Below are 12,476 nucleotides of genomic sequence, written 5' to 3'. Positions count from 1 at the left end.
TGGTCTTTCTATCCTGTTCCATTGATCTATATTTCTATTTTTGTGCCAGTACCATACTGTCTTGATTACTGTAGTTTTGTAGTATAGTCTGAAGTCAGGGAGCCTGGTTCCTCCAGCTCAATTTTTCTTTCTCAAGATTGTTTTGGCTCTTCGGAGTCTTTTGCGTTTCCATACAAATTGTGAAATTTTTCTAGTTCTGTGAAAAATGCCATTGGTCGTTTGATAGGGATTGCATTGAATCTGTCGATTGCTTTGCGTAGTATAGTCATTTTCACAATGTTGATTCTTCCAATCCAAGAACATGGTATATCTCTCCATCTGTTTGTGTCGTCTTTAATTTCTTTCATCAGTGTCTTACAGTTTTCTGCATACAGGTCTTTTGTCTCCTTAGATAGGTTTATTCCTAGGTATTTTATGCTTTTTGTTGCAGTGGTAAATGGGAGTGTTTCCTTAATTTCTCTTTCAGATTTTTCATCATTAGTGTATAGGAATTCAAGAGATTTCTGTGCATTAATTTTGTATCCTGCTACTTTATGAAATTCATTGATTAGCTCTAGTAGTTTTCTGGTAGCATCTTTAGGATTCTCTATGTATAGTATCATGTCATCTGCAAACAGTGACAGTTTTACTTCTTCTTTTCCGATTTGGATTTCTTTTATTTCTTTTTCTTCTCTGATGGCTGTGGCTAAAACTTCCAAAACTATGTTGAATAATAGCGGTGAGAGTGGGCAACCTTGTCTTGTTCCTGATCTTGGAGGAAATGGTTTCAGTTTTTCACCATTGAGAACAATGTTGGCTGTGGGTTTGATATATATGGCCTTTATCATGTTGAGGTAGGTTCCCTCTATGCCTACTTTCTGGAGAGTTTTTTATCATAAATGGGTGTTGAATTTTGTGGAAAGCTTTTTCTGCATCTACTGAGATTATCATATGGTTTTTATCCTGCATTTTGTTAATATGGTGTATCACATTGATTGATTTGCATATAGTGAAGAATCCTTGCATTCCTGGGATAAACCCCACTTGATCATGGTGTATGATCCTTAATGCTTTGTTAAGCTTTCTCACTTTTTCATCCCTGTCTGGGTCAAAAGAGGAGAAAAAAGGAATATTCTCTAAAGTGATTCCTGGTTCATGTCATAGAAAGAATAATGGTTTAAGAATCAGGACACGCAGGTTTCTAGCCTCAGCTCTGCTGTTAACTAGCAGTCACTCAAGCTATTTGACTTTTCATTTCCCCGTTTATAAGTTTGAATTACATCTTTAAAGTCCATTCCAGGCTAAAGTCTGGATTTGTGGACCCCCATAGTTTCCTACCACATTTACTCTCTGCTCTCTCCTTATACCAAAAAAGAAGCCAGTATATTCATGAATTCTGATTGTAAACCAATAAAAACTGGTTTCTGCCTCCCATCTTTCTCTTTGAACTTTAGAAAACTTAATTAATTACAACAGAAGAATTTACAAAACACAGTTTATGCAGTGGCTTCCTTGCAGGCAATCTTTAATAGATTCCTTTCAAATTCTGATGAAACCCCCAGGTATTCATTTTATAACGTCTGTTTGGTTTGGATGTGCAGAGGTAAAAATATCTAAAGGAGAGATTTTTATTTAGTTAGTTCAGTGAAATTCCTGAGAATTCCATTTGGAAGGAAGAATAAGAAAGAGTATGGGCTTTGCGGTCTGAGAGATCTGGGCTTTTTTACTTAACAGCGCAACTTTGGATAAGTTACTTAACCTCTCTGAGCCTCAGTTTCTTCGTCTATAAAATGGGAATAATGATACCTCCCTTGCAGGACTGTGGTAAGGACTAAATGCCGCCAGGTATATATTAAGTACTCAATACATGTTCGTGTTCTCCCCCATTAAATACCATCTTATTTTTCACTTTGCTGAACAAGAGCACAGGCTAGGGACTGAAACAGCCTAGGTTCAGTGCCTGATCTCACAGTCTCAGCAGCTCAGTGATTTGGGCCAAATTGTTAGCAATCTTGGAGGCTCTGTTTCCTCGTCTGTAGAATAGAGTTAGTAACAACAGTGCTCAGCTCAAAGCAAGCGTTCAGTAACTAGCAGAAGCTGTCAGAGTCGCACCAAATCATCATGGAGACAACAGGGACCAGTGAGAGTGCTGATGGTGACCAGCTGCTGTGACGCTGATGAGCGGTCAGCCACGTGGCCAGGAGGAGGCTCCAACCTGTGGAATAAGCTTTGTTTCTCGCTTTTACCTTTACTTTCCCCACTTTTCTTTGTCTTCTTTCTCACAGTTTCCCCTGTGTAAAAAATAGTTGCAGCCAGAGCTATAAGAAAATGTAAGCCCTATATTTTCTTTTCCTGCCTGGCCTCCATAACATCTTCTGCCTGCTCATTATGCCTCATCGGTGTGGGGTTGTTTTTCTGTTTTGTGTTTTGCTTTTTTGTTTAGCTGTGCCCGGTCTTAGTTGTGGCACGTGGGATCTTTAGTTACGGCATGCAGGCTCTAGTTCCCTGACCAGGGATCGAACCCGGGCCCTCTGCATTGGGAGTGCAGAGTCTTAACCACTGGACCACCCGGGAAGTCCCCAGTGTTGGGTTTTTGATTCCATGCTCCCAGATGGAATAGTGTGTTAAACTCAGTGCCGTGAATTCTGTCTTGTGCGCCCTCGCTGCCTACTAACTACAATATGGGTTTTTGTTAATTTCGGATACCTACAAGACCAAAAGTCCTAATTGCTAAGAATCCTGGGGGCAAAATTAACTCTCAGGAAGGGCCACTGCTTAGCGTCTTCGCATCTCTCCTTTGCCTCTGAAGGAGCATAATTTACATGTTCTGTCTTGTAGCCTCTTGTTTGATCATGCTACCCATAATAAATTACCCTGGCATTTCCAACAGGAGTAATTCTACCTGCTTCTCTTGCCCTGGGGCCAAATGGCTGCTTGTTTTTACTGAAGAGTTAATCACAAAGTATTTGACAAAAATGGGCTTCTCTTGAGGATCTACCAGAAAAGAAGAACCGTGTTTATGAGTTATGTGATATTTTTAGTTATATACATATTAGTTATGACGGGTATTTTAATCACTGTTATTACTGGGGTTTAAAATATATGTGTATATGTAGTATATAGGTATGTGCACGTGTAAAACATTTTGTAATGCGGTATTTTACCACAAACTACAGTAGAAGCCAATATTCTAAGACATGGATGTTTTGAAATATGAATTCATGATCCTTACTAACAAACAACCATTGGAATGTTTTGGAACACATCCCTACTTTATGCCACCTACTTGGGAGGCTGAATGGTACCATCACATAATCTTGGATTTATTTTATTTATTTTATTTATTTTTTAATTTTTTGGCCATGCTGTGCAGCCTGTGGGATCTCAGTTCCCCCACCAGGGATCGAACCTGCACCCTCTGCAGTGGAAGCATGGAGTCTTAACCACTGGCCCACCAGGGAAGTCCCACAAAATCTTGGATTTAAATTTCAAAACCCTGGCTAGAATTTTCTGCCTAGCCTTCCTCCACAGCTGACAGTTTCACCCCGAGTTAAAGACAAACCAAGAAGAAAGACAGGCCTGTGGCTTCTTTAAAGCTGTGTTGATTATTTCTCCCTCACACCTTCCTCTATTTCTCATAGAAGCAGAGTAAGCTAGGAGGAAAAGAGAGCACCCTCTTCGTCAGTGTCACCTGGAGGGGTGATCAGACCGTCTGCGCAGCCTTCTGGGCTTGTAGGCAGACAGAGGACAGCAGGGGTCCAGGAAGCAGTTCCATCCTGGGGGTGAAGCATCCACTCAGCTGAAGCCAGGATGAGCAGTCACCCCGCTTAGACTCTCCTCCTGGAAGGAAACCCTTCTGGGTGGGGGTCCCTCCCCAGACATCTTCATCCCCACCAGTGGCCGTTACTTGTCACTCAGCTCCAAGCCTACGCTTAGGCAATTTACAGGGGTGATTTGAAGTTGTGTTTATATGACTAAAATGAAAAACTCCTGATTTTATGACTTTCAAACACAATAATCTATATTTACATACAGTATTAGCACATCACCCCTGAACTGGGAGTCATCATAAAGTGTTGAGGGTAGATTTTTTTTTTAAGTCCTTATTGAATTTGTTACAATATTGCTTCTGCTTTATGTTTTGGTTTTTTGGCCGCGAGGCATGTGGGATCTTAATTCCCCGACCAAGGATCGAACTTGCGCCCCCTGCAGTGGAAGTGCAGAGTCTTAACCACTGGACCGCCAGAGAAGTCCCTCTTTTGCTTATTTTACCGCATCACAGGCTTGGGAAGATTAAATGAAGTAATATAATGCCCAGCAGCCAGATATTTGCAATTATTATTGTTGGTGGTGATGGTGTCTCTAGAAGAGTGATCGGCACCCTGCAGGGCTATCATTGTTGTGATTCTATTTATCTGTTTCCATATCCACCTACAGTACTCCTTTACGCGATCTATTCTCTTAAGTGATCCATGGGTTTATCGAAGGGTGTTGTGTGTATCAGTGATCATTTGCAAAAGTCTGCAAATAACATAAATGGAGAACAAAAAACAATTCAACTGGGGAGTGACAGACACAGGTGTATAGTGTACACACTGGTATGCAAATTGTTCCCTGTAACAGCCCTTCTTGGGCCTTAGCCTCCTGAGGAGCCCCCCTCTTTCTGGGGTCACTCAGCCTCAGGTCAATCAGTAGCCTGTTGCCTTTCTCACTCCCTTGTCTGTGCCCAATAAAATGACACCCAGCCGGAAGACAGGAATTTTCTCTCCCTGCTTCAAATTTCCCCTGCCAGGTGGTTTCAGCCATTGCCCTGAAATGAAAGAGAAGGAGAAGTCATTCATATATGTATTCATTTATCCAACAAGTATCTTACAGCCACTGGAGAGAGCTCGAGGGATGTGTGACCCTAACAAGACCCAGTCGTGCCCTCGTGCCCTCGAGGGACTTAGGCTGAGGGGGAGGCTCCAGCCGCGTAGGGATGACTCCTGGGTATCTGAGTTGGGCGATTGTGTAAAGGTCCATGCCATCTCCTACTGAGACTGGACATGCTTGTTGTGAAGTACCTGTGGGACGACAAGTAGGCACATTGAGAAGGAGCTGAATGTATGAGCCGAGACTTGGCAGGGAGAGCAGGGCGAGAGATATAAATCCAGCAGTTGAAGATTTAGGCACTGATTGCCCAGGAAGTGGTCTAAGAAAAGAACCCCAGAGAGTTCTGATGTGTGAAGCATGGCCTTCCATGCATCTTCTCCCATGGCCTTCCATTTAAACACGTGACAGCAACATGGAGAGAAACTATTGTGTAAATATCTCTAGAAAAAGAACAGTAAGTTCACCTGATGAAAAAAATACATTTAAATTACCCGATTCTGTCTGTCTTTGTAGGAGCAGGTTGAGGAAAGGAATACTCTATGTGAAGATGCTCCGGTACTGGGATTACTGGTAGATTGCATGGCTGTCGACACCCTTAGCCCATCAGAAAACAGGCGACGGCAGACAGACCTGCGCATATGTAAAGACAATTTATATCTGGGACTTCCCTGGCGGTCCAGTGGTTAAGACTCCACACTTCCACTGCAGGGGGCGCAGGTTCAATCCCTGGTCAGGGAACTAAGATCCTGCATGCTGTGTGGCACAGCCAAAAAAAAAAAATTTATATCAGCATCGTTTCTAAGAGCAAAAGATTGTGAACAGCTCAAATAGCTATAAATTTGGCTCATCTATAAATGGACTATAATACAACCCTTGAAAGATTGAGGAAGTTCTTTTTTTTTTTAAGTTCCTTTATGCTTCTTTCTTTTTTAAATTTTATTTATTTATTTGATTGCGTCGGGTCTTAGTTGTGGCAGGTGGGTTCCTTAGTTGCAGCTTGCGGGCTTCTTAGTTGCAGCACGCGGGCTCCGTAGTTGTGACAGGCAGATTCCTTGGTTGTGGCTCCAGGGCTCCTTAGTTGCAGCTCTCCAGCTCCTTAGTTGAGGCACACAGGCTCTTTAGTCGTGGCATACGAACTCTTAGCTGCGGCATGCATGTGGGATCTAGTTCCCTGACCAGGGATCGAACCCGGGCCCCCTACGTTGGGATTGTGAAGTCTTATCCACTGTGCCACCAGGGGAGTCCCCAAGGAAGTTCTTTAAGTACTGTTCATACACGCGGACACACACACACACACACACACACACGCATACTCTCATATATATAGTGAACACAAAGTGATGGTATTCTACCAATTGTATGAAAAAGGAGAGGGGGAGAATATATTTGCATTTTATGTGTATATTTGCTTGCAATGTATAAAATATCTCTGGAAGGATACACAGGAAAAAGAGATCATCTTGGTTGCCCTTGAGGAAGGGAACTGGACGGCTGGGAGGTGAGTGGGGGAGATTTTTTTCACTGTCCCTTTTTGTATCTTTCCAATACTGAACTATGTAGAAAAGTAACCTGTTCAAAAATAAACAATTATTTTTAAAAAGAGAGAAAAGGGAAAAAAGTCAGTGGAGCTGTAGGCAAAAGCTCTTAAAAGAAGAATCCCATGTAGGATAGAAGTGTAGTAAAATATGTCTTGCCGAGTCTCCAAGTGCTCAGAAGTGAAAGTTCTTGAAACCACTTGAAATAGGGGTTCAACTACCCTGCTAAGATAGTCCTTGTTAAGTCTCTGCACTGAAGAAATGGACTTTTCTGGGGGAAGGACTGAGACGGAGTTTCACAGCAAGGCAGCAGCCAAAGATGAGTAGGAAGTAAAAGGTTTGATGAGCCCCAGTGTGAAGGAAAACTCTAGTCTTTCCCTCCTGTTGTAGGAAGAAACCTCAGCCCCATCTGTCTCCTAAGTGCTTCTTTTACTTCTCACACAAGACACACATTTCTGGCACTTCTGGTCACCAAGTGTGTGGGCGTTTTCCCCACACCAAGCAGTTCTCTGCAACACCAGCTGGGTGGCCTGCAATTTAACTCAATTCTGGCACCATCTACCTGGAGGCGGCGTCAGAACCCACAGGATAAGGGCTCAGTCCCACAAGACTGCTCTCCGCCCTCCTCCCCTGCACTTCAGTCACCAGTGTCACCTGTGCTTCTGACCAAGCAGCTATAGATCCAACGACCCCCTCCTTGGGTTTGATTAATTCGCTAGAGCGGCTCACAGAACTCAGGGAAACACGTTTGCCAGTTTATTAAAGGATGTGATAAAAGACACAGATGAACTGCCAGATGAAGAGACACAGAGGGCGAGGTCTGGGAGGGTCCCAAGCACAGGAGCCTCTGTCCCCGTGAAGTTGGGGTGTGTCATCCTCCCGGTGTGGATGTGTTACCCAAAAAACTGGATTTGCCTTTGGGTGGGTGTCAAGCCAAGAAACATGGCCAAACCAAAGAATGGGAGAAGGAAGGAATTATTATCTGCAGCAAGGAAGGAGAGGGACTTCCCTGGTGGTCCAGTGGTTAGGACTCCATGCTTTCACTGCCGAGGGCCCAGGTTCAATCCCTGGTCAAGGAACTAAGATCTCACAGCGCAGCCAAAAGAAAGGGGAACACCAGGGATCTTTCCCAAGCTGTGCCTCCCTGAATAGCAAAATTGGGGAAGTTTGAAACTAAGGATACATGCATATTCATGAAGGGTCTTAAGCAGTGGAAAAGTCAGTGTAGAATTGGGGCAAAGGTTGACAGAGTGCAGGCTTCAATTGATTGGAGTCACGACGGTCAGAAAAGATCAACATCATCATTCCATCCTCCACCTGGGTGGGGGCCTTACTTTCTGCCCCCAGAGATATGTATGTACTCAACGATATGTATCAGATTGTTATGTATCTCTTTTTTTTAACATCTTTATTGGAGTATAATTGCTTTACAATGGTTAGTTTCTGCTTTATAACAAAGTGAATCAGCTATACACATACATATATCCCCATATCTCCTCCCTCTTGCATCTCCCTCCCACCCTCCCTATCCCACCCCTCTAGGTGGTCACACAGCACCGAGCTGATCTCCCTGTGCTATGCAGCTGCTTCCCACTAGCTATCTATTTTACATTTGGTAGTGTATATATGTCCATGCCATTCTCTCACTTCGTCCCAGCTTACAACCTTCCCCCTCTCTGTGTCCTTAAGTCCATTCTCTGCATCTATGTATATCTCTTGAGGAGAATCTAGGACTCTTTTATCACAGAACCGTTGTTTCTTGACTGCTTTTTCTTTGTTCCTGCATTCTTTTGTTCCCTTAAGATCATTCATTACTGAGACCTGTTCAAGGGCAAGCATTGTGGCCAGGCTTAGATCACAAAATGGCTTAGGTCAAAATGGGTTCTCTTGTGTCAAGAAAGCCATGCCTGGTTCTCTTTTCTCCGGGGACCCCCTACCCTTTCTGCTTATAATACCCAATGTTAGTGTAAAAGAAATTTCCAGTTATTTTAACCAGATCATCAGATGCTCTGGACCAGGACCCAAGACTGTCAGATTTGTACCCTTTTATATAACTTCCCCATATTTTGCTCTTAGATCTTGTCTTTTCTTTTGTAATGATGCACATAAAAGTCTTAAAATGAAAAGGGTCTGCAAACTTGTTTTCAGGGACAGCAAGGAAGCCTGTATAGTCAGGCCAGTCAAGATGGCTGTTCTCCTGCTCTCCGTAAGTCCTCTGCCCGACCAGGGCCTGCGTCACCTATATCTGACGCATGTGACTGACCTTCCTATGTACTTGCCTCCGCCCCAGCTAGTGATTGTTCTTATCAAAGGGGTGGTGAGGGGCGTGCCCCTCTGCTGGTTTCCCTGATAACCAATGACCCCCCCACTGACGTCATTTCCCCTATAACTGGTAATCTCCGCCCCCCCGCCCCCGCCCTGGGAGCAAAGACTGCCGCCATGTCCTGTCTGACGCCTGCTGCAAATGGGGGGACCTTGCTTCAGACATGTAAGCTCCCCCATCCATTAAACCATGGATGTCTCTGTTGTTGACTTCGGGCTCTTTCTTCAGTCTTGAACCTCGGCAAGTGCAGGGCCCATAGGCCTGCGGGGTGCAGCCCAACAGGTGGCCATAATGAGACCATCTTCAGGAACCCATCTAGGAGGGATGAGAAACCCACAGTCTGGGTAGGTGGTGGCGGTTACCAGGAGGAGAGGAGGGGGGGCGGGGGAGTCCCTGGGACCTGCCAGGGTGGAAGAGGAAAGCTTAAGGAGAGCCTGCCTGGGCCTGTGAATCTCCCTGGGGGACTTAGGAGAAAGGGTTCCTCAAATACAGTGATAAATTATGCTTTGCACTGTAATAGGATTAAATTTGAAACTGTTACAGATGAGGTGTTACTAGCCCATTCTTGTATCACAGAAAGCTAGGCTTTTTCTCCATTCAACAGGTATTATTTTATTTTCATTGTTCCTAAAATGATACGAAGGAAGGCTTCTGTTTGTTCTCTTACCTTAGGCTGATCTTAGAACAACACAAAAATGCTGACTAGGGCTTCCCAGGTGGCGCGGTGGTTGAGGGTCCGCCTGCCGATGCAGGGGACACGGGTTCGTGCCCCGGTCCGGGAAGATCCCACATGCCGCGGAGCGGCTGGGCCCGTGAGCCATGGCTGCTGAGCCTGCGCGTCCGGAGCCTGTGCTCCGCAACGGGGGAGGCCACGACAGTGAGAGGCCCGCGTACCACAAAAAAAAAAAAAAAAAAAAAAAAAAAATGCTGACTGTACACTGATCTTGAAACAACACTGAAAACTTCAAACATGGGAAGATGATTTATTCCCACTCCTTCCCCCTTTCCTCCTGGATTCGAACAACTGGCTATGTTTAACCCCACTTTTGCCTACTCTTTCCCAGAAAAGTCACCAGCAAACATGGATGGACCTACTAAAGGCAGGACTGTAGATTCAATAGGGTGTGGGATTCCAGCTTTGTTCTCAGGGAACTGACAGTCTCATCAGGAGACAAATAATTATTGGGGGGCTTCCCTGGTGGCGCAGTGGTTGAGAGTCCGCCTGCCGATGCAGGGGACACGGGTTCGTGCCCCGGTCCGGGAAGATCCCACATGCCGCGGAGCGGCTGGGCCCGTGAGCCATGGCCGCTGAGCCTGCGCGTTCGGAGCCTGTGCTCCGCAACGGGAGAGACCACAACAGTGAGAGGCCCGCCTACCGCAAAAAAAAAAAAAAAAAAAAAATTATTATTATTATTGGGTTGGCCAAAAAGTTCGCTCAGGTTATCTATGTTACAGAAGAACCCGAGCGAACTTTTTGGCCAACCCAGTACATTCAGAAACAGGTCCTGACGCCCGAGAGCATACGATCAGTGCTAAGTTAGGGGTCTGGGTAATAATGGCTTCGGGAATGCAGCTGAGGCAGAAATCCCTGAGGGTCAATACACTGAAGCTTCTAGGAGAAGGGGGGCCTCCAAGGACAGATTTAGAGAAGGAGTAAAGAGAGCACCTGAGGCAGGTGGAGGGTGTGGGCGAGACCAGCCCGTGTGGCACATCTCTGTGGAGGAAGAGGGACCTGGTTCGCTGGAGACGGCAGTCACGGCGGAAGCAATTTCTGATTCGATGACAGAGTCTAAAGTAGGATTTCCCCCGGATTAATAGAAACCCTGCGCGTTGCAAACATAGCCGTCAGAGCATTAGAGGGATGTAATGGATGATCTGACTGCTGGGACTTGGCAGCTGAATGTGGAGTCGGGGAGGGGGACAGTGTTTGAGGAAGTTCAGCATCTGTACATCTGCCAGCCCTCCTGTGTCGCTCTGCACACAGCCGGGGCCAAGATACGGGTGAGCGTACATCCCTCCTGTTCCCTGCAAGCTCAGCTCGTATTATGTCTTTCTCTTGTTCTCTCCATTCTTTCCTCTTTCTGCTCACGGCCAGATGTCGAGGAGAAGTCCTTTCTCGCTGTGAGTTTTGGTTGGGGTGTCAACCTGTGACATTTGCCTTTTGCGTGCATGCCCAGATTAGTAGGGTGGATAAACGATGGGAACTCTACCGATACCCACCTGGTCTAAGAATCACAAGTCTCCAGACCCAGCTCTAATGCCTTTTAGCTCCATGAACTTGAGCTGGCACTTAAACTACCTGTTCTTCGGTTTCCTTTATTTGTAAAACGGAGTTGTTAATACCTCCCTACCTACCTCGCAGAATTTTCTTGAGATTCAAATGAAATATAGTTGTAAGAGCACTTTGGAGACTAAGGAACTTATTATTAGTAACTCAAGGTGAAGATGGCGGGGACGGGGGGAAGGTGGTGAAGTTGGGAAACTCAATACATCCCATCCAGCCCGGTGATTTTATAAAATCGTTTTTTATCATTTAAATAATTTTAACTGTATAGCTTTTTTGGATGTTTTAACGAATCTCACTCTAGTGATATCTTTTTCCTCCCTAGATATCCCTAAGTGAAGAACCCAGCACCCCCCTACACATTCCAGCTCATCTTGCTTGGCTTCCACATTGACCAGTGGGGCTCCCAGCCACTGAAGCAGCAACGACAACTCTCATGCAGCATCTCCAGAGACACTCTGGGCTTCAATCATTACCCCCAGGCCTTCCAGCCAAAGTTGATTTAAAAATGTGAAAGGATTTTTCTAGAAATGACAGGCTGCTCTACATGGAGAGTTGGATGTTACTTGGCTCCTTTATTAGAAACAGTTTAGGTACCTTATTGTGAAAGTGAGTCCTACAGTATTTCGGTAAAAGGTATTCATGGCACAGATGTTGACGTATTTACAAACTGAGATAGAAATGTGATGATAGATACCATGGGGTTGATAAAGGGACATACGATAGCACCGTTGGTGAGACTGGGTGTGTGAGGCACGGTCCCAGAAGGATACGGCCAGCACATTCCCAAGGCTACTTGAGCAGTTTAATGATGGGAGTGTTTTTTCTAGGGCTGCCGTGACAAACTACTGCTATCTGAGTCCACTCAGGCTGCTATAACAAAAATACCATTGACGAGTGGCTTATAAACCACAGACGTTTATTTTCTTACAGTTCTGGAGGCTGGGAAGTCCAAGATCAAGGTGTGGGCAGGGTTGGTTTCTTCTGAAGCCTCTCTCCTTGGCTTGCAGATGGCTGTCTTCTCCGGTGTCCTCACGTGGTCTTTCTTCTGCGTGTGTCTGTGTCCTAATCTCCTCTTATTATAAGGACACAAGTCCGATTGGATTAGGGCCCACCCATATGACTTTGTTTAACCTTAATTACCTCTTTGAAGATACTCTCTCCAAAGACAGTCACATTCTGAGGTCTCGGGGGGGTTAGGACTTCAACATAGGAATTGGTGTGGGGAGGTTACAGTTCAGCCCTTAACCCACACTGTGGGCGGGGTTAAGAGAATCAAGACGAGATGGTGAAGCCCCTGGAAACTAGCAACAGCAGAAGCCTTTATCATCCTTTGGCCTGAAGAAGCAAAAGAGAAAGGTGTGCTATTCCTGGAACCCAGTGGGAGCTGTAGCCACGGGAGAGGGACTGCCCAGCCTATGGTATATGGTGGAGGAACGCAGCCATCATGGAGACCAGGGCCTAGCAGGGAGGGAGGGAGAAG

At 45.3% G+C, this 12,476-nt stretch overlaps 1 protein-coding gene across 2 annotated transcripts in view; it reads left to right on the top strand.

Moving 5' to 3' along the window:
- The window catches only part of FBXO16 (F-box protein 16), a 53,730-nt gene extending 41,551 nt beyond the window's left edge, over window positions 1-12,179 (top strand). For both annotated transcript variants that reach the window (XM_082607469.1, XM_082607468.1), the window contains one exon: window positions 11,319-12,179. In XM_082607469.1, coding sequence (XP_082463595.1) covers window positions 11,319-11,387 — 69 coding nt within the window. In that variant the 3' untranslated portion in view covers window positions 11,388-12,179. The remainder of the gene's footprint in view (window positions 1-11,318) is intronic.
- The last annotated feature ends 297 nt before the right edge of the window (window positions 12,180-12,476 follow it).

Source organism: Mesoplodon mirus, assembly GCF_964341445.2.
Source record: "Mesoplodon mirus genome assembly, chromosome: 1".
Classification (NCBI taxonomy): domain Eukaryota; kingdom Metazoa; phylum Chordata; class Mammalia; order Artiodactyla; family Ziphiidae; genus Mesoplodon; species Mesoplodon mirus.
The sequence above is the reverse complement of the archived record's forward strand: the minus strand, read 5'-3'. Positions and strand labels throughout refer to the sequence as shown.